At 38.5% G+C, this 23147-nt stretch overlaps 1 protein-coding gene across 2 annotated transcripts in view; it reads left to right on the forward strand.

Moving 5' to 3' along the window:
* LOC131226069 (glucose-1-phosphate adenylyltransferase large subunit 3, chloroplastic/amyloplastic-like) overlaps positions 1-23147 on the forward strand; it is a 54753-nt gene that overhangs the window by 23244 nt on the left and 8362 nt on the right. For both annotated transcript variants that reach the window (XM_058221742.1, XM_058221743.1), the window contains exons 7-11: positions 337-430; positions 554-666; positions 6113-6185; positions 17915-17995; positions 20942-21028. In XM_058221742.1, the coding sequence (XP_058077725.1) occupies positions 337-430; positions 554-666; positions 6113-6185; positions 17915-17995; positions 20942-21028 (448 nt within the window). The remainder of the gene's footprint in view (positions 1-336; positions 431-553; positions 667-6112; positions 6186-17914; positions 17996-20941; positions 21029-23147) is intronic.

The raw sequence follows: 23147 nt of genomic DNA on the forward strand, positions 1-23147 counted from the left end.
GCTCAGATGCCACACACACATGGCATGTTGGCACATGTTCTAGCGTGGACAATTACTTACCATTGACTAGGGATGAATAGTAGATTAGCGCATAATTACTTTTTCCCTTGTTTCAAGCAATATGAAAATGAAGTTGGTTGTAGAAGTCATCAATTATTATTTGCCTATATACGTAGCTGATACCTTCTGTACTTTTGACTTTCACCATGATTACCATCCTTCTCATTTACAATCTCTTTTTCTTGTGTAGAATAAGATTTTCATTTCCATGTGTTTCTCTGAGCTTCCAAGATGTATGGTTTTATACTAATTTGGAGTATCTTTCTTCCTTGACAGCCGTGCCTCAGACTTTGGTTTAATGAAGATAAACAACAAAGGAAGGGTTCTTTTCTTTAATGAAAAGCCCAAAGGAGAGGAATTGAAGGCAATGGTAATTATCTCGATACCTTATGTTTGCATCAACTGATAGGATTAGACTGAAATCAGACCTCATGAGTATGAAGCGATTCTACAATTTTGCATGATTGCATGATCTTCATTTCAAATTCCTTAGGCGGTGGATACTACAGTTTTGGGCCTGTCACGAGAGGAGGCTGAAAAGAAACCATACATTGCTTCCATGGGAGTGTATATCTTCAAGAAGGAGATACTCTTGAATCTTCTAAGGTATGGTATTCAAGCTGCATGTAGATTCTATGATTTTTAAAAGAAGATGAAATTGAAATTTTATAAGAAAGGTTCCCTACATATCTGATCCAGTGAACCGTCCCATCTTTTGTTTGAAATGAGTGACAACACACATGAATTGGCATGCAGAAAATATAATTGAAGTTCCCTGTGTGATTCATTACTATTATTTCTCTTTTCCAAGTCATGATTCTTCTATGATAGTTCCAGTCTCTGTCTTTGTGATTTTGATCCTAGTTGACCAAAGATATTTTTTCCCCTTCTATCACTTAGGATTTGTAGAAGTTTCCAGCTATGAAGTCCTCTTTTAGCATGCCTAAATAAGGTTTTGGTATAAAAAAAAGTTCTGCAGTAGATTGAAGTTACTTGTAGCAAATCAATTGAGAGAAAATTCAAGGGAGTTTTGTATTTTTGTACTTGGAGTCAAATACTTTTTTCAATCTAATTATACTGAACCTCACTGGTTGGTTGTGCAGCACCTAATGCAGGGGCATTTTCACATTGGGCTCGAGTGGGGTCGCCTGTGGGATGCAGGGGCACACTCGGGGTAGGTGACCCATGCGATTTGGGGCCCACGGGGGAGGTCTCGTGTTCGAGACTTCTTACCAGGGGTGATTAATGTGCATTTCACACCGGGCTCGAGTCGGGTAGCCCGTGGGATGCAGGGACACACTCAGGGTGGGCGGCCGATGTGATTTGGGGCCCACGAAGGGGGTTTGACCGAGATCCTAACCCATGAGATGTGGGGCCTGGGCTATGAGATAAAGGGATTAATTTGCCATACTCTAACAGTTCGAGCTTTTAGAGCAAGTGGTTAATTGTCCTGCATCAAATTGTTAGCAGAGCGGGAGGTCTTGTGTTCGAGAGTTCTCATCGGGGGTGATTAATGTAGGGGCATTTTCACACTGGGCTCGAGTGGGGTCGCCTGTGGTATGCAGGGGCACACTCGGGGTGGGTGACCCATGCGATTTGGGGCCCATGGGGGAGGTCTCGTGTTCGAGACTCCTTACCAAGGGTGATTAATGTGCATTTCACATTGGGCTCGAGTCGGGTAGCCTGTGGGATGTGGGGACACACTCGGGGTGGGTGGCCCATGTGATTTGGGGCCCACGAAGGGAGTTCGGCCAAGATCTTAACCCATGAGATGTGGGGCCTGGGCTATGAGATAAAGGGATTAATTTGCCATACTCTAACAGTTCGAGCTTTTAGAGCAAGTGGTCAATTGTCCTGCATCAGCACCAATTTCCACAAATCAATATTCGATTATTTCAACTACTATTTGAAAGTGCACAATTGTTATTTGAGCACAGGAAAAACAGAAAGCTGATAACCCACCTTGTTGGGTTTTATTTCTGTGTTGCTCCAAACGCTCGATGAGTTCAAAACAACGAGACTCCACCGACAGATTCAATCAAATGTTACTTTTAAATACAGCATTAGTTTATTCTATATGGTAACCAAAGGTATTTTGAGAATGATACAAGACCCAAGAAGGTAAAATGATAGTTTTAACATTTCAACGATGACAACTGAACCTTTATTATTCGGGTGAACACCAATAATTTTGCGACTTCAAACTAGAAGATTTGCCTCTCCTTGGTCAGGGTAGGTTTTTTCCAATTGGTTATGAGTAATGATAATGAAATCTAGTCAAATGTGTATGATCTTCCATTGTAGATGCCACTTCCTTTCTTTATAAATCACATCGATAATCTCCAATAAGATTGGATTTGGTGCTACGAAACTAGCCTAATGCCAATTCTCAATGCATCCAGTCGTCCTAGCAAGAATCACGTGATTCTCTTCATCATGGAGGACTAAAGACTCCCACAGCCCTTGTGTTTGCTACACCATAAAAATTCAGTTTAATACAAGTAGCATGTTGTGGATTCTAAACTCCATATGCTTGGGTGATAATCTGCACTCTGCAGAACTTAAAATTCAAATGAAGGTTTGCATTGTGAATCAAAGAGACCTTTAGCCGCAAATGCATTACAGTTAAAGAGAAATCCACGAATGGCTGTTTTGACTTGAACATTGACGGCAATAATATTTGAGACAGATTTGGCATCTAGTGGCATTCTATAATTTTCAGAATTACAGTTCAGAGGCAGTTCTGTAGTTTTAAGTTACAGTCTAGTGGCAGTTTGTAATTGATGGAAGCTGTAGAGTTCCCTAGCAGAAGTTGAAGGTCGGATAATTCCAGCATTTAATGCAGGAATGCGGTGTCTCTGGGGTTGCAAGCATTTTCTTCAAGTTTCTAGTAATCAGAATATCTAGGGAAGCATTTACTTCCTGTGAAGAGTTCCTAGGAGTTGGGGAAAATGAAGTTCAGGCTTCCGAGGGAGTTCATGAAGAGTCCTAGAATAGTTTGAGCTACTCTATGAAAAGGGAGGACTTCTATGGAAGCTCAGTAATCTATATTCCTTTAGTGAGATGGTAGCATAGAGAATTTACATTGCAGTTGAAAATCTACTTCTTCTTTTTACGGGGTAATCTTTTGCATCTGTGAAGCTCCTTATGTCTCTTCTAAATGGTACAAAACATGTCAATATCGAGTTGCATAGAATTTTCTTGACCTTGTGGAAAATTCCGGCTGACCCACTAAGTGAAGGCCCTGCACCTGTTGTATATGCATAGTCAAGAAGTGTAGCGACATTCTTTACCAAATCCATGATGCCTAGGATATGGACACAAGCACAAAAATTGGCACCATGATTATAACATGTGATCTTAACAGAATCAAGAGTGGAAACTCTGCTTGGAAGGAATGATCCATCTGTTCCCAAGCAATGGTAAAAGAGTAAGGCTGATGTTGGGTGGGCCCTGCTCGTAGAATTGTGGTCACATAATCATAAGAATTTTGATTTTGAATATGATTGGCAAAATAAGATTCCTAAATCCAACCCTAAATAGTTGGGACAAGGCTATAATGATGATGAGGGTGATCTTAATTGAATCAAAATGTAAATATAGATGTAGACTATAGCTACTAAGATATATGCAATATACTAACATGCTATCTTAAGTGATTCGAGTTGTGGACATTGCCTCGGATTATCCTTTTACGCAACTTAGAGAATTTCCTTCCATTATAACTTGGGCTAAATTTTATTTTATTTTTTTAAAAAACAAACAAAAAAAAAAAACCTATTAATTACAAATTTCTTTTGGAATGTGAACAAATTCTATTACCAGCCAAACACAATGGGAGAAGACCACAAAAAGAATAAGCAAACGCTAACAGCTTGGGCCAAGCAGACTAAAAGGGGGATGCATTTCATTGAAAGTTCTCACGCCACTAATGGATAGGTGTGAAGAAAGATGGCTAGCCATATTGTACAGCCTCCTTGAAGCGATAAAAGATCTCTCATAAAGAAACTTGATGTTAATACCTTGGAAACAATAGTGTAGATATAAGAAATATTTAGCAAACCTTCTGTTTTTTCTACAAGGCAGAAGTAGGAATAGTGATAGCATTGATGGCACAAGAATTGTATCCAAATAAGTGGCAATCTTAACCCAAATCCAGAGAGCTCTGTGGAACGTCAATTCAATCTGAGCGTAGAAGAAGAGACGAAAAACATTGATTTGAAGCCTGAAACAAGCCAGCCTATTTTGATTTTAATCTGTCTTGACAGCTATCCAAGCACAACAGAAATGCTTAAAAGTGCTATTTCCTCAACAAGAAAGAAGGCTTTTTTTTTTTCTTTTTTTTTAGCCCTCAAATTACAGATAGATTCTTTTCAAATCCAACTTGAAAGTAATGCAATTGCAATTTGGAGCATGGTTCCTCAATATGAATGCTGAGGAAGGTAACTACTGAATATTTTTCTTGCTCTATTTTTAGTGATTTTCAGCTCCATTGCTTTTTTTTTTTTTTTTTTCAAACAAGAAAGAAGACCTATGGATAGTATTGTTTCCAGAAACAAGCAGCAGGTAAACAGAAGGCTATCATCAGAAATATACTAGAGACCTTCATCGACAGCTGGATAACAGAGCTACTTTCATTCAAATGTCAGCAAGGTCCATCACAGAAGGTTATGGAAATTGCCATTGATGATTAGAAATCATATCATCAGCTTTAACATGAACCCCCAAGGGAAAATCATAAATGGGTGTGAGACTCTGAACCTGACCTATGCATAATGCTTACCCCTGGAAGCCACAGATCAATCTAGGAAGAGATTTTAGTCCCTTCACCTATCAAGTATTTAATCATCATCATCTAAGTGTTATCCAACTAATTGGGGTCAGCTAACCAATCAAGTATTTAATGTGTGGCCTTAATAAATAACTTTTTAGAGCTAGAGTACTTCTCCATATGAAAGAGGAAGAAGGGACAGCAGTAAGGGTCCAAATGCCTTTGCCATGCATGCATTTATCATTCATCCAAGTGAATCAGATATGATCTTTCACAGTCAGCAGCTTCCAGAACAGATTGGCTAATTGAGGCCACATTCATAGTCCGCAGATTTCTGATGCCGAGGCCCAAAATCAGTCAGGAGTTGAGTTCTCACAACTAACAGTATCAACGTATTTTACATCCAATCCCCTAGAGGAAGAGCCTAGATGTTTTCTCCACCTCTTTTTCAATGCCGGCCAGGAAGGAGAAAAGCAACCATCCTTTACACATTACTAGACAATGGACATAACAGAGTTGTTTATCAGCTGAAGCCTCCCAGCAAATGAGAGAAGATTGGCTTTTCATCCCTCACAACTTAATCACTGATTCTATCAGGAAGTTACCTGCACATATCTGAAGCAAATGATTTAACTACCCTTACAATGCCAAAATTTGCACTGGAATAGAATTATGATAATGAACCAAATGGCACATATTTTAGTCTGCGTTTTTCCAGGAATAATGTCAATGGTGTCATGCCATTGAGAAGGTTACAGTACATTTGCCAATGCCTGTGATGAGCATGCAGCAAATGCACCTGTCCTTTATATTGTGCTTGTCTTTTCTTTTCTGCAGGCATCTATAAATCATATCTCTTGCCTATCTAGGAATGGAACCAACTTTTCTATTTTCTTTTTGCAGGTCATATAGGAATGAATGCCCATTTTCTGATATGTAGTTTGAAATTGTTTTGTATGAAACAAGGATAGTTCAATGAACTAGATTTTCAGTTGAAACTTTTTTTTTTCTTTTTTCAATCTATGGTTAGTTTAGTTGACTCTTTTGGCTGCTTCTAGAAATACCATAAAGTGCAAATAGAATTATTTATTTTGAACCAAACAAAGGTGCACCATTTGTTTTCTGCTATTTCGCAATTGTCCATGGTTGTCTTGGTTGTTTAATCAAGTTGGTCCTTTTCCATGATTGATGTTTGTTTGGCCAGTTGCTTATTCTCTTCATATAAAACCTAGAAAGCAATGTCAAACAGGAGCATTAAGCTATACGTCATTGTTGGGTCAGATGGCGTTTTCCTACTGCAAATGACTTTGGATCTGAAATAATACCTGCCTCAGCTAAAGAGTTCTTCATCAAGGTCTGCACAATTCTTTCTTGAGTTCATTACAAATAATGGATTGGATTTTTGTACTATGTTCATATCTTCTTATTGCCATTGCCAATAACATTAGTACAACTTATTCATGAGACAATTATAATACCTCTTCTTGAGAAGTTTTAATCAACAGATCTAATGCAATTATTTCATAGTACTCCCTGTGTATCATCTAATTTCATAATAAAACTACTTTCAAGTTCTGTGGCAAACGTAGCCAATGGAGATTGAAATGGTTCGACCACTAGAGAAAAACGAAGATTACAAAGAGATCAGGCATCAAATGGAAGAAGTGGCGAGAAATCAACAAGTTGCAGACTGCCATTCGTAAAAACACCAATTTCAATTCTGACAGCTATGTTGGTGGTGAAAATCCCAAATATGGTTTGAGTCCTTCAAGATGCATCAAATACCTCTCGGTAAAAAAGTTACAAACACATTGGTGCTTCCTGTCTCGCAACCAGCTGCTCCAAATTTCACACTGCTAAGAAGGTCAACCGATGGTTTGATAGTACTGCAGTGACTATACCGACTCGGGGGCATAAGCCATGAGTTTGAAGCATCAAGTCTCCTGGTTTCTAATAATCTTTTGGGCATCAACTGTGTCCCTGCAACACCAAATCAACCTTCTGGTCATCCTCTGCCGTACAGGGATTCAATCCAAATGTTCAGAAATACATTGAGGACATCCTCACAGTATGTACACAAGTGGAAGAATTGAAACCAAAATCAAGCTTTCTAGCCAATGTCGTAGTAAATCAAACTCTACAACACAAAGATGAGCACAACTCCCTCATTCAAGCGAGTTATAGATAGTACTCGTATATGTCAATTTTCAAACCTAAAGTGAAGGTAAAGACAGATTAATTCATGTAGCAGACCTGCTGGGTTGAGGCACAGACTAGGTTGCTCTCTTTAAGACGAATTGTTCCCCTTCTGGATGATTTTAAGTGCCATAGGTACCGACATGTTCAGCTCTAGGATACAACAGCTTGAAGGAGCCATCAATCAGTTCGAGGTTGTGCACCACAGCCAATCAATATCACAATAAAAGAAAGGCCCATGTTTTTATCTTGCCAGAAAGATAGACGAAGAAAACAAATACCAAAAGACAGTTTCGATAGAGATAAGGAACAGTAACCCCATATGGCCTCTTTTATAGACTTCAATAGACACACGATTAGAAGTAAGGGTTAAGTAGAAGACAAGATGTGCTCGTTTCGAGGAGACACATAATAGAAAACTACGAACAGTCACATCCAATGGACCAAAAATTAATTAATAATAATTATTTATTTTTGCCAAACTAAACCTATCTTAGACCAAGGAAAGTGACCCGCTCAAGCCTTCTAGGCTGGAGATATGCAGCCCCCCTTGCATGTGAGTATCTTGTGCATATAGTGAGTTAATAGGTTTTTCAGTTGGCTCGACCCTGAAGCCATGCTTGTGCGCACATACAGGTCAACACATTAGTGTATGTATATTTCACAAGGCTACAGAAATTAGAAAGAGGAACCTTATATATGCCTCACTTTTTCCTTGGTCATTTCCAATATGGGATTAAGGAAAAACCAAAACCAAAGCACAACACATTTTTCAAATGCGCTAACATATACTAACAATGAAATAGGGTCAATTTTTTTTCAAATTGGTCTTGTTTGAAAGATTATTTACTTAGCTTTCTAGCAAGCCTATAACATTCAATTTGGACATTGTTAGAGAAAGTTATGGTTGCTTTTTGAGGGCCTTTTAGGATGTGTTCCGGCAAGACCCTCTTCGCAACAGCTTTCTGAGAAGCCGTAATTTGTTCTTAACTAAATTATAACTTGCTCAATTATTGATGGAATTGTGTGATCTTGGGTTTGCGGGAAATGTGCTACAATAAGCTTTCAAAAGATACCAAATGTATGATGTTTTGATTGCCTTTTCACACATGAAAAGGGGTTACAACATTGAGTGAGAAAAACCTGGTTATCATCCTACATCAACCACATAAGAGATGTTGTTTTGCTTGACATCAACATTCACACTCCTAAGTCTTCTCGTGATTTCTTAGAACTAATTGCTTTCTCCAAAACTATGCAATGCAACCTTGCAAAGAGAACGTACAAAACAAGTCCTCTACTTTGGAGGATCCAAAATAGTTTAGTTCAAGGAAAATCTCATAAAGGTTGTGTTGGAAATTTTAAAAAAAAAAATGGAAGCGCACTCACATTTTAGAGGAAGGAGAGAGGGGTGTCACCCTCTCTCTCTCTCTCTCTCTCTCTCTCTCTCTCTTTCTCTCTCTCTACTACTACTACTCTCTTTTTCTCTCTCTCACTCCAAATGTCCCAGGGTGGGATGTCCAGGGGCACTCTCTTGCTTCCTTTTGTGCTAAGATAGGATCTATTTATAAGGAGGAATCATGGTTGCAAAGGAAAACACCAGGATGGTGCTCCTTACCCTATAGACTTCAATATACCCCACCATAAAATAAGTAAGCAAACCTGCCTTATCTATAGACCCAAATTGACCGAATCCTTCCACTTACTGTGGCCACCATCCTTGACCTATTCCTGTGCTCAACAGATCTTATGCATTTGATGTTCCATCAAGCACAATGAAAAAAGTTTAAGGGTTAAAATCAAAAGATCAATGATTAAAATTAATTGACTAAACATATAAAACATTAAAACTTTGTTGGCCAACTTAAAACCACTTGATGGATGGTGCAAACATTAAGATCAGTCCACTCAATGTGTATCGCGGGTAACCAAGTAGATCCCTTGTTGGAGCATGTGGGCTACTTGTACGGTTGAACCCAATCTTAATGTATATGGCCAACCACACCTATATGTCAATCACTAATGTGACTTCGTAGGGTAAGTTAAAGCCCAAAACAGTATGACCATAAAGTCCCAACACAACCTCAGGTCTAAAGATTAGTCAAAGCTAGTACATGAGCAAGTCAACCGGGTCTAGGCATGACGGGTTTCTTGACTAGAAACTTGATGCGATCCTCCAATGTAAGTGCTCAGCCAGGCCTAAATACAAGAACCTACATTCCGTGAACACTCGTGCTCCCATATGGGCTAGGACCAAGGCACAATTGATCGATGGTGGAGACCTTCCATCTTAACTTGTTGCTGGTTCTCAACACACGATGGTTTCCCACTCCTGATACTATGGTCATGGAATTTAGGGTATTGAGATCCATGAAACACATTTCTCCCTTGGCAAGTGGCAGTTATGTCCAACTTCATCTTTCCCTAGAACAATAGAGAAAACCTTCTCTTTTAACCCATAAAATTTCCACATGTTTCACTAGTTCCATACACACAATTAATAGATGCAAAAGAAAACATTCCACTAATTAATAACTAAGGTCATACATAAAACATAGCTTTCTAGGCCACACAATACTAACAAGTTGGATATGAGGGAAAAAAATCCTACTTCAAGGTTATGGATTCAAGGAATAACAACCGATGCTAGAGTATGTAGAATGAGGGTAACACAATGGTAGGGAAGTGTTAAAGAGGAAGAGGCACTTGGGAAGAGAAAGGGACAATTAACCCTTTCTAGTTTATATTAAGTAAATGCCAAATTGCATAAAGTGGAATGTTGTCAAAATCCTACGATTTACAATAAACGATTTGCATCAAATCTTAAGCAAAACGATTTGAATTCCACCTTCCATCCCTTTTTATATGATTCTATGATTTGAATCCTACGATTTACGATTCAAATCCTGATTTATGGTTCGAATTATACTTGTTCTCTTCTAATTTAAGCTTCACTTGTCTTTCATTTTTTATTTTTAAATTGGTGGGGGCTTTAAGAATCCTTTAGAAAAGGTAAATTATTTTATTTTGTTCTTTATAAGAGATTAAATGATATATATTCTTTTCAACATTAAATCATGGAGCATTTTTAATGATTTCTTACTTCTTAACTGGTTGAAACACCAAATTGATGTATGGCTTATGTGGAATGTTTTTATGGATGGTTATGATCATGTTGACTTATATGTATTGCGGAATGATGGTTAGAAATCAAAATATCTTTTTCCGTCGATTGATAAAATCAAGTGTCACCTTTTGAACATGATTTTACATTCAAGAAAGGTAACAAGAACATAAATTGTTGAAGGATCCTCATATGTTTTTTAAGGGAAATTTCTTGAGGAAAAAAAAAAAAAGGGAAAGATAAGAATCCCTTATCACTATCATGTTATGGTATTACTTGGTGCATTTGAGGGCAAAAGGATGAGTGATGAGTTTTAATTTTTTTCCTAATATATTTATAATTTTGAAATGTTAAGAAAATTATAAAAAATCTTATGATTTGTGATTTGACATGATTCAACCCCCTTTATGATTTGCGATACAATAAAAATTTTGACAAGATGGATAAAGTGCCCTCAGCACAAAGGGCAGAAAGGGAAAATTAAAAGAAAGAAAAAGAATGAGAGGAACAAGAGAGTCACGGCCCATGGTCTAGAGTGTCATGGCCACAATCCAAAGAGTCACGGCCCACACAACCGTGCCAATATATGTCTATAGAATGGAACAACCTAAATTGAGATGGTCATTTGGGGGGGGGGGGGGGGGGTGGGGGTGGGGGTGGGTGTGGTTGAGGAAATCCTCGAAGATGAGAAAACTTGGAAGTCGAGGGAGTGGCTTCAAAGAGATTGAAGATCAGATCTAGTACGAAAAGGTGGAAGAGTTTGTTGCTCTTCTAATAAGATAATAAAAACATGTTCTAAGAACTCTTTGTGGAATTGTGTATTGAATCACTATCCAAAGTTTGGATAGAGATAATAGAAAACAATGTTTTCTTTCCTTGGCTTGCAATGCAAGGTAAGCTGCACTACCTGAGACTGATGGAAGTACTGATGCACTCCCTATGATTCAAATTAAGTTCCAAAAAGAAAGCCCGTGTATTAGCTTTGACGCATACTTAGTCAATGCGCCTTAACAAAATGATTTATTATTCAACTTCAAATTCCACAGGGATCGACCCCCACACATTGCACACTGCAGTTTGGTTCTTTGCAACAGTTGTAAGGTTGTATGGCATCTCTTTTAATATTGAACCTAGAATCTTCAGCTTAACCTGTGTTTTTGTCTGTCGAGTGATAAAAAATGAGCTCCTATCATGGAATACTTTCGTAATGTGCAGTGTCCATATGTACCTAGAGCTGTTTTTTATTGTGTCCAGTTTGGATTGGGAAATAAGTGGAGAGATCCAACGTCTCAAACCTGTGGATCCGTGGCCTAAAAGAGTTGCAATCCAAATTTCGTACACATCGAGATTCACGATTAGATAAAAAAGAGAAGAAAAATATGTCGAAGTTAAAACTAGTTTTGACCAGCTGATCTCCTTGTTGAGGATCTGAGATAAGTTTGTCACTATTTTTTGGCTGTGTTTGGTAATGAGCCTCTGTTGTCTCTTGTTTTGTTTGTTTGAGGCTTCTTTGTCAAAGGAGATAAGTGTTTGGATCCTAGTCACAATCACACACATGAAGATAATTCAAACATCGATTGGAATAAATTCACTGTACTTTCTTTTTTCAATTGGCGAAGCCAATATTATTCAAAATCCCAAAAAGGCACAAAAATGTAACAGCTCAAGGCAGCCACCAGCAAGAAGATTACATAGATTGTCTACCCAAAGCCTGAAAGGTAACATAAAAGCTGTTTCTTCCGCCACCACAAAAGCGTCCAGTTTCTCTTTATTCTCAATGGAGCTGTTTTTTCCTTCCATCCAAATAAACCAAAGGATGACTGGAAAGCACACATTCCATACCATCCGCATGACACATGCCTATTTTGCTGCTGATCAATAGTCAAGACGTTATCCTGACCAACTAAGTATGAAGGTGACAATTCTTGGTGGGGCTTTAACTTCCCACCGCCAAGTAGAAGGTTCCCTACTGGCCCTTTCACCCCTCTCCTTTTCCCAAATAAGATCATAAAAGGCTTTATCCCATAACCTCCCATTTTCGCCCGTTTCCATACTCTATTGTCTTTCCTCTCATAGTGAGTCATAAACCTTTCCAGCATAGCCATGCAGTTTGTCAAACCCCCCATCTCCTCCTCCCTTAAATGTTATTTTTGAGGCGGAAAAATAGAAAATGAATCATGTAAAGATAGGCTTAAGGAGCGTTACGATGTCGCTATCTTTAAGGCGATATTCGCATCCTATTAGTGATTAAACCAATTTGCAAGAGGGTTTTAGCAAATCTGCCTCTAGGATACAATAAGCCTCTTCTCCAAGACCGGAGAAATGTGGGTTTCGGCCTGCAAAACTGAAAAATCGCACCCCGAACACACTTTTGCAGCGTACAACCCTGACTTTTGTGCTGTTACAATTTACCCCCTGAAAACTATTTGTAATTTACTGCCTGAAAATTATTTACAGTTTAGCGCCTAAAAAACTGTATCTTTCAAAAAGCCTTCTAAAACCGAAAATGGTGAACAAGAAGAAGATGGAGAGGAGATTGTTGGAATTGTTAATTCGGATTGACCCAAAGATGGGTTTATATAGAATCACAAGAGATGCTTAAGGCCCTTTTCATGAAAAGACATCTTCTTCCATGGTGTTTTTTCATCAATGGTGTTGTCTTTCCAACAATGGCATCCCTCCATTTCAAATTCAAAAGATGCTCCCTTCACCAAGAGGCATCACCATTCACACCAACAATCACCAAAGCCACAACCATTCTTTTCCCAAAAATAAAATTCATTTTCTTCTTATTTTGAAAAAACCTAACAATCCCCCATTATTTTTCAAAATACAGAGGTCAGGGTATGTAAAGAAAATACGTGCATAGAAGAACGTGCCTTATGGACTTGAACCTCACTTAGTGTAAACAAATCAAAGTTGAATCAGAATCCTTAGTGACTATGGTCTTGAACTAAGTATTCTATATGACACAACTGAACATGTTATACACACATATATTTCAATTGTCATGTGTTCTAAAATTATAGCATATTAACAGCCTTGTGCTCTGTCATGGATTCATGAGTTCATGAGAGTAGCAAAAAACTCTCGAACATCAAGAAGCGGCCCCACTTCCAATACTTATATAGGTGAGTCCTTATGAATGCCACTGTAACTATAACACCCTTGAAAGAACTCATTAAGAGCGGCAGCTCATCCTCCTTTTTATCATTACAGGTACCCAACACTATACATACATCCAGGAATGAGACAGATAGAAAATGTACAGTGCTGCTTCAGCCACTTCTTGTGAGGTACTTTGCCCATTAAACCTATTAACTTAGGTTGGGTTTCCCTCATCCGGTGTCTGTGAAATTGGCTTAAGTCTCATTCCTCTTGATGTTCTATTGACAACATCCCCTGCCAGTCCCTTGGTGAATGAGTCCGCTAGATTCTGGATAGATCGTACATATTGAATTGTTATAACACCGTCACCAAGTAGTTGCCGCACAAAACTATGCCTTAGACTACTACATCTGGATTTTCCATTATAAGTCTTATTATATGCCTTTGATAGTATTGCTTCACTATCACAGTAGATAGAGACCGATGGTAAAGGCCTTACCAATAATGGTATTTCTAATAATAGGTTTCTTAACCATTCTGCCTCTTTACTACTAGCTGCCAAAGCTATGAATTTAGATTCCATGGTAGAGTGAGATATGCAAGTTTGCTTCTTGGATCCCTAAAAAATGGCAGCTCCTCCAAGTGTAAAAATCCATCCACTGGTAGACTTGGATTCATTAGAATCAGTGACCCAACTTGCATCACTATACCCTTCAAGTACACTAGGGTAACCAGAAAAATGTAAACCATAGTTAATAGTTTTTCTCAAGTATCTGAGTACTCTAGAAATAGCATTCCAATGATCTAAACTTGGATTACTTGTAAACCTACTCAATTTACCTACTGCAAAAGCAATATCAGGTCAAGTAGAAATCGTAGCATACATAAGACTGCCAATCACCTTGGAATACTCTAACTGAGATACACTACGACCTTATTTTTTAATTAACTTGATATTAGAATCAAAAGGAGTAGAAATTGAGTTATTATCATAGTGATCAAACTTAAGTATTTTTCAATATAATGTGATTGAGATAGAGTTGTACCATCATTTTTTCTTAATAGCTTGATACTTAAAATCACATTAGCTTCACTCATATCTTTCATGTTAAAACTAGATGATAAAAATCTTTTAGTGTTATCTATAACTTCTAAATATGTACCAAAGATTAGCATATCATCTACATATAGACATATAATTACTCCTTTATTATCAGAGAATTTTTGTAGTGCTTCATCTTTATTCTTCAATAGGTATACTAAGGTATAACAGGAGAAATCATCTATAAAGGTTATGAAGTACCTCTTTTCCCTCTTGTTATTAAACCACTCATTTCACATATGTCACTATGAACTAGGTCTAGGAGTTGAGATTCTCTTTCCACCATTGGAAACGGTTTTCTAGTTATTTTGGATTGTACACAAATACTACATTTATCATTAGGTTTTGTATACTTAGGAATTATATTAAGATTAGACATATTATCCATTCTACAATAACTAATATGTCCTAATCTAGCATGCCAAACATCATGTGAATCAAACATATAAACGGAAGAAGAATTTTCATTTATAAGGTTCAATTTGAACATTCCATTAGATACATAGCCCTTCCCTACATATACCCCATTTTTAGACACAATCAATTTATTGGATTCAAATAGGAGTCTAAATCCAAACTTAGTCAGTAGACTAGTTGATATAAGATTTCTCCTAATATCTGGTACATGCAGAACATCGTTCAGAGTAAGGACTTTTCCGAAAGTTAGATTAAGACGTACCTTCCCTTTTCCTACAACCTTGCATGGGAAGGCATTCCCTATATATAGTTCTTAATTATCCCCCACTAATTCGTAGGAATTGAACATGTTGTAATTTCTACAAATATGTTTGGTAGCACTAGAATCTACCCACTATTCAACATCCTCATTCAACATATTAACTTTAGAGACGACAATTGCCAGATTCATGTCTTCCGTCATATTAACTTGCCGTTTCTTTTCTTACATTTTCTTTTTGTATTTTCGGCAGTCTTTCTTAAAGTGGCCAGGGATTTTGCAAAAGAAGCATGGACCCTTCTTGGAAGTGTTCTTTTTGAACCTTTGGTTATTAGGTTTGAGCCTATCATCTTTCTTTAAAGGTGACTTCTCTAATTCCCAATTCACACTATTCTCGACTATATTAGCATTACTTAGGGTCTCCTGTTGTTCTTCATTATTGTCATGGAGCCTAGATTCTTCTTCTATTCGAAGAAACATTAGGAGGTCCTCCAAGGACATTTTCTCTTTTTTCTATTTCAATGATTTTCTAGTATGCTTCCATTTAGGTGGAAGTTTAGCAATAATAGTGGATACTTGGAAGGATTCGTCGAGATTAGTGCCATCGGCAATAATCTATTGGATGATGACCTGTAACTTATGTAGTTGATCAAGGACAGGTTTTTCATCCAACATTTGGTGAGTAGCGCCTGCCACAAATCCTTAGCAGTCTTCTTTTGACAGTAAACAGCGTATAACGAATCAGAAAGAGTGTTGAAGATATGACCTTTGCATAGGCAGTCGTTACACTCCCAACTGTCTCTTTTAAATTTGTTCTAACGTATCATGGTCAGATGGTGGTGAAGGAGGATCTTGAGTGAGCACATGATCCAACTTGAGTGATGTGAGGAAGAGATGGACCCTCGATTGCCATCGAAGAAAATTTGAGCCGTCAAACGGCGTAATTCGAATAAAGTCAGGATGACTCATAGAAGAGGCCATAATATTGCCTTAAAATTGTTATTTTTGAGGCGGAAAAATAGAAAATGAATCACTTAAATATAGGCTTAAGGCGCGTTACGATATCGCTATCTTTAAGGCGATATTCGCACCCTACTAGTGATTGAACCAATTTACAAGAGGGTTACAGCAAATCCGCCTCCAGGATACAATAAGCCTCTTCTCCAAGACCGGAGAAATGTAGGTTTCAGCCTGCAAAACCAAAAAACCGCACCCCAAACACACTTTTACAGTGTACAACCTTGACTTCTGTGCTGTTACAATTTACCCCCTGAAAACTATTTGCAATTTACTGCTTGAAAATTATTTACAGTTTAGCGCCTGAAAAATTGTACCTTTCAAAAAGCCTTCTAAAACTGAAAATGGTGAACAAGAAGAAGATGGAGAGGAGATTGTTGGAATTGTTAATTTGGATTGACCTAAAGATGGGTTTATATAGAATCACAAGAGATGCTTAAGGCCCTTTTCATGAAAAGAAATCTTCTTCCATGGTGTCTTTTCATCAATGGTGGTGTCTTTCCAACAATAGCATCCCTCCATTTCAAATTCAAAAGATGCTCTCTTCACTAAGAGGCATCACCATTCACACCAACAATCACCAAAGGCACAACCATTCTTTTCCCAAAAATAAAATTCATTTTCTTCTTATTTTGGAAAAACCCAACATTAAATTCCTTATATATGGAGTCCAAGTAGTTTGTTTCTTGACTCTCTCATAAACTCCAGCATCCTTGACCTGCTTCTGGTCAGTTAAGTTCTGTTGTGCAAAGAGGAACAACCCCATAACATCTGTCTTCCCAAAATCTGACTAGCTGCCAATCCCTTACCGAGACTGATGCCCTGATTGAAAAGATTCCTCATGCCCAATATGGCCTTCAAAGCCTCAGACTTTTCTGTATCAAGGCGAGGGGGCAGTACACCACCCACATCCCACTATCTATATTTTAGCAAGATCACTGTTTTCCAAAATGTCAATGGTTAGTCTGCGAACCTCTTTCCATTCCAAAAAAATGTATTTTTAACTTTCCTCTTATCCTTGCCACAAGAATTCACTTTCCATTCCCCAATCTGTTGATGACCTCCATGGTGCATTAGGACAATGGCATGAACAAAGTAGATCAGCACAGCAGATGTAGAAGACTTAATGAGAGTAATGTGCACTACCAAAGAAAGATTTTTCCCTTTCCCAATCAGATAATCTTTTTTAGACCCTTCCGAATACCAAGCCCCCGATGACTTTTAGCAGGTTGCCCCAGAAATTGTGGCATCCCAAGATAAGTAGAAGGGAGAAAATAGCCTTTACATGCACTAGCACATTCGTCAACTCAGCTAACTTTTTCAATGCTCCATATCAACACCTAAGAGCTCATTTTTGAGAGGTTGATCTTTAGACTTGTTGAGGACATTCAACTAGGCCTTGAAGCATCTTATATCATTCGCTAACTACAAGTGGGATATTGTAAAATCTGTCCTTTTTTTTTTTTTTTAAAGCACACATACCACAATGGGTACTCAAACCCATGACCTTAGTGTTGAAACTCTTGTGAGTCTACCACTAAGCCATGAGTAAGGACCTTTGTAAATTCTGATTGATTCCCTAAAAACCTTATGATCAAAGCTTCTATTCTATCATTTTCCATAATCTTACTCGACATCTCAGCCACAGGCACAAACGGAAATGGTGACAGGGGGTTGCCTCTTTGAGGTTAATAATCAAGGAAGACCCAATCAACTCTATCATTCTATTATTTATTTTATTTCACCGAACTTCAAATAACCTATGTTTGGTGGTCTAACTTTTGTTGTCATGCTGTAGTTTCATTCATTTTAGCATTCCTCAATGATCAATTTATGCATAAGATGGTTGTTGCATTGCAGGCATATCTGTTCAATGATTATTGGGAGGATATTGGGACCATTAGATCCTTTTTCGAGGCAAATCTTGCCCTTACTGCACATGTAAGTACTATAAAAATGATTTTGTTTGCTTGTATTATCTTTCTCAGCTTTAAATTTCAAGCAAAGTTCTTCCTTGCATAAAGAGGTGGCTGCATGGAGTCACTGGAAGTGGAAGGAAGAATTCATCATCACCTTTCACAAGAACTGCTATCTACATTTACTTTCTTGATGTTTAACCTAACATTTTTAGATCTTCTCTACCATATGAGGTAATCAGTTGCTTCTTTTTGCCAGTAATTTCACTAGTCTTTGTGTGAAATTGTTGTGCTCATGCATATTGCTACAAACACGTTAATATAAACAAACTTGGCAGGGTTTTTTTAATTCTTCATGATAACTATGTTTCCATTACAGATAATGCATCAAGAAGGTGAGTTAAGGTGTTCTACCTTAGTTTCACATTTTCAGTAAATGTGCTAAAGTTATGAAATAGCAAAAAAAAAAGTATTTTCTTCATTGTACTCCAGTTTTGATATATTCTAGGCCTAAGAAGCGTTGAGGCTAAGCCTCCTAATAAAACATAAAAGGAAAAAAATGCACGGACATATTCATACCTACACACATGCACATGCATACATATAGTACATACATGCATACATACCTATTTGCACACGTGCATACTTACAGGGATGGCAAAGGGTCAGGTTTGGGTGGGGCTCAGCTCAACACTATAGCGACCATAGTTCGAGACTGGTCCGAGCTCGAAAAAGTTTGTTTGGGCCCAGGCCCAATTTGGCCCGACCAGACCCAGCTCGAGAGCCAGTGGTGCTTCCACTCCTATTGGAATGGTTTTTGTGGGTTAGGGATAAGAAAGGGGATGTTGTGGGGTAGGTAGGAGAGTAGAAAGGTTTCAGAGTAGTTATATCATATTACAAACAAAAATACGCTTAATTAAGGACCAAGCTAGCTATAATGACTTGAACCCAAGTCCGGCCTGGCTAAAAAATTGACTGGGCCTTATTTGCCAAGTCCGAGAAGGTCCAAGCCGGGTTGGGCGGGCTGCCTGATCCATTGCCCACTGACATGCATCATAGACGTATGTGCATGCATGTGTTTGTAGAGAGAGAGAGAGTTAGTTTGTGTCACAAACAACTGGTTGTAAATGCAACTAGTTTTCTTGTGGGGCCCACCATGATGTTTGTAAGGAATCCAACCCGTTAATAGGGTCATCCTCCCATGAAAGAATTGTAGAGAGTAAATATATGTTCATGTGTAATCATGAGACTAACATGTTACAAGACTTTACCCTAAGCTCTCTCTCTCTCTCTCTCTCTCTCTCTCTCTCTCTCTCTCTCTCTCTCTCTCTCTCTCTCTATTCTTCCTTCCTTTCCTCTGTTTCTTCCTGCTCAATTAACCACTAGATTCCTCGGACACCAAAAATCTGGCCGATCCTAACCATCCGATCAATAGATAGAAAAAGGATGGTCCATATTTTTTTTTTTTTACACACACACACACACACCCCACACACGCACGCCATGGGATTTCACCACTGGTGGGTACTCGAACCCTTGACCCAGTGTTGAAACTCCTGGGAGTCTACCACCCGGGTAAGAGTAAGGACCCATATTAATTGTACTAGAAAAGGTCTGATTAATGATCTGGGCCTTCCATCATGTATTGCCCACTTTTGATTGCCTATTCTTTCCAGAAATCACTTTGATTGGATGATCTTTACCATCCGATTAAGGGCCAGGAAATGGACAATCTATATTTGTTAGAACATGAAAGATTTGATCATTTTCCATCATGTAGGACCCACCTCTGATTGTCCATCACTCTCAAAAGTGACTTTGACCTGACCCACCTCTGATTCTCCATCACTCTCAAAAGTGACTCTGACCCAATGATCTAACCATCCATGCAATTATTGATTATACTAGAAAAGGGTCAGTGATTAGACCTCATATCATGGATAGTCAACCTTTTATTGTGCATCTCCCTCAACACTCACTTTATTCACTCCTTGGAATCTTGAGGAGAGAAGATTTCTTGCAAGTACATTGAGATATTCACTTACCAATAAATGCATTTTATCACTTTTAACCATGTTCAAAACTTGAAAACGATGTCTAGCTGGTTGAGCTGATTTGAAGACTAACTGAGCCTTTATTGGCTCCAGTTGGTATTTAATATTAAATTTAAAATACTTACAAGAGTATTGAACATTAAAAATAATTATCTTGAGTTATTTTTGTAAAATAGTTTAAATGAACATCTGTGCAACTTGCACTGATTAAAGGCATTTTCTATCCTATTCTAGGTTGTGAGTTCAACACTTAACATCTCTTTTTAACTTTTGCAATTCACCAAGCATGTGATCAGCTCAAGTCACCATGAGTCACATGAAGTTGGTTGAGCTGGTGATCCAACTCAACAAGTCTCATTGAGTCTGGACCAAGTTCCACTCAAAAGCAAGTTTCCTAATGTCTCATCTCGAAATCATGTTGAGTCAGTTTGACTTGGCCAAGTTTCAACTTGAATCGTCGAGTTTTAAAACTATTCTTTTAACAGGTGCCAATCCCAAGAACCTCTTAATGAATGCAACTATCATAATGAATTGCACATGAACATGTGTGTATGGACACATGGGATGTGGATCCCATTAAAAACTGTACACAACATATGGGGTTTTCCTCATTTCAACTAGACACACACATTAGGTCAATGTAATGCCACACTCGACATATCTTTCAGCTGCTATAATATGAATGTATGCATACATTAGACTGCTATTGTTCTTTCCACAATTCTTTGGTTGTGTCATGCTCCACAGTAAAAGTGTGTGGTATATGAGATTGTATAAAATATATTTTGCCTCTCTTCACTTGGATGGGGTTATTCAATATAAAGTACATATTGAATGTCACTTGTTCTTTTTCAAACAGGCATGAATATTTAAAAGTGTTATAGTAACATTTTGATATTTCATTGTACTTTTTGCAGCCACCAAACTTCAGTTTCTATGATGCAACAAAGCCAATGTACACATCACGACGAAACTTACCACCCACAACGGTTGACAGCAGCAAGGTTAGTTATCCTTCTTATTTCTTTCATCTGCTTTGAAACTGAGATCCTTTTGCATGCACCTCAGTTAGATTGCGAAGGCATAAATTATTAGGATAAAGTCTCATGTCCAACCACTTGCACGGTGGGTTTATTGGACAGGTTGGATGCTGCACGCAGCTAACAGATTGGAACTTATTCACTGGTTCCACATAACTTACCGTGAAACCAGTGGGAGATATGACCTTCCAAATAATTAGATTGCTTAAAACAAGCAGAACTTATGGGATTAACATTGTTTTTGCAAGAATGATCAAAGAATCACCTGTTTGTTTTTAACTTATCAAAGCAAGTTGAGTGCAAGTGTGCAACAACATTTGGTTGCATTCTGTTAGGCAACACGTGTGAAAGATCCAAGTTTCTCATCACACAGGCCCCACTGTAGTAGCTGCCTGGCCAGAAATTAGTCTGGTCCATGCATGTATATTGAATGTGGACCATTGGCGTCTACTTTAAAAACCACCCATTGTTTTTTGGTGCACCACTCAACGAGTGGACTAGCACAATATACAGGCCAAGGAATCTACATGGTGGGGCATTCCTGGTGAGCATCCTTGGTCTCACATGCCTTGGCATTTCTCCTGCATTTGGAGGTGCGTGTCAGTTTAGCAGAGTTCTCTTTTGTAATTGATCTAAAATCCGGAAATCGGTGTTCTTTCTTAGAGAATGTCTAAATTCCTAGGATATGCTTTATACTCCAGACGGCCTCTTAATTTTCTTTCTGCATCAGAAATGATTTTTATTCTTACATCCTTTCAGTAAAGAAAAAGAAAGAGAACACATAAGGTTCTGATATTTTTAGCCTGGCTAAAATGCCACATTTCCATTACTTCAGTGATGTTCGTGGAAATGAGAATGTTGAGATGGATGAGTGGCAAGACGAAGAAGGATAGAACTAGAAATGAACATATTCGTGACAACATAGGAGTAGCCCCAATAGGTTAAGATGAGAAAAGTAGACTTCGATGGTTTGGCCATGTGCATCGGAGGCCAAGAACTTGCACCAGTTAGAAGGCGTCAGTTGGTTCAAATTGAAGGCTATACATATGGGTAAGGGAAAGACCCAAAAGGATGTGGGTGGTGGTCATAAGAAAAGATTTGATGACTGATGGTGTAACTGTTAGACAGACTGAAATATACCTTGTATAGCTAGCATACCTTGTTTAGTTGGTTTCCATAGGTAGAGGATTCTGATTTTATTACTTTCGTTGTATAGATTCTGTAATCTCTATATATTCAACCCTTTTGGGTTGTCTCAGATACACAAAAGCTTTCAGCTCCTCTCGGTTTACATGGTATTAGAGCGTCACTGATCCAAATCCGGCACCACCTGTCAGATCCGACCATCCCAGCTGCGTCCGGCCACCATCCCTGCTCGTCCAACCACCCCTGCGTCGTCCAGTGCCCCCTGCTGCATATGGTCCTTGACAGAGTGGAATGGTAGAACAGGATTTCTGTGGCCAACCTCAACTAGTTGTGATAAGGCTTAGATGATGATGATGATGATGGCTGATGTTCATAGAAAACACAAGAGGAATGTCAAGCAATCAATGGATGGTAGCGAGAGTTTTTGCGAGTAATGTTGTAGTCCTTTCAGTTCTTGGCTAGAGGCATCAAGGTTTTTCTGTTCCTGTTACATTGCTTGTGAAACTATTAAGAACTAACCAATACGTTAAAAGCCCTGGGACTGATGAAACATGTCAAGCTAGGCCCTTAAACTATTAGGGATCTTAACATACCACCAAACTCTGCAGCCGCTGTCTGTGGTGGCCTACTCTGTGACAGCACTCACTCTAGCCTCCTTTCAAGTAGCCCTTTCCACCATGCCAGCTGCCTCTAGTTGTCTAGGTAACCCTTTCCAGACATGGCTGCTGCACTCTGATTGTCCAAGAAACCCTTCCCACCTTGTGGCGGCTTTCACTTTGGTCTAAGTTGCCCTTTCGACAGGTTGCCCCTTCCATGACTCAAACACGAGAAATATTGTTGGCTCTAATACCAAATGTTAAGAACTTAACCAATATGTCAAAAGCCCAAGGACTGATGGAATGCGTCAAGCTAGGCCCTTAAACTATTAGGGATCGTA

The sequence above is a fragment of the Magnolia sinica genome, chromosome 14 (assembly GCF_029962835.1).
Source record: "Magnolia sinica isolate HGM2019 chromosome 14, MsV1, whole genome shotgun sequence".
NCBI lineage: Eukaryota > Viridiplantae > Streptophyta > Magnoliopsida > Magnoliales > Magnoliaceae > Magnolia > Magnolia sinica.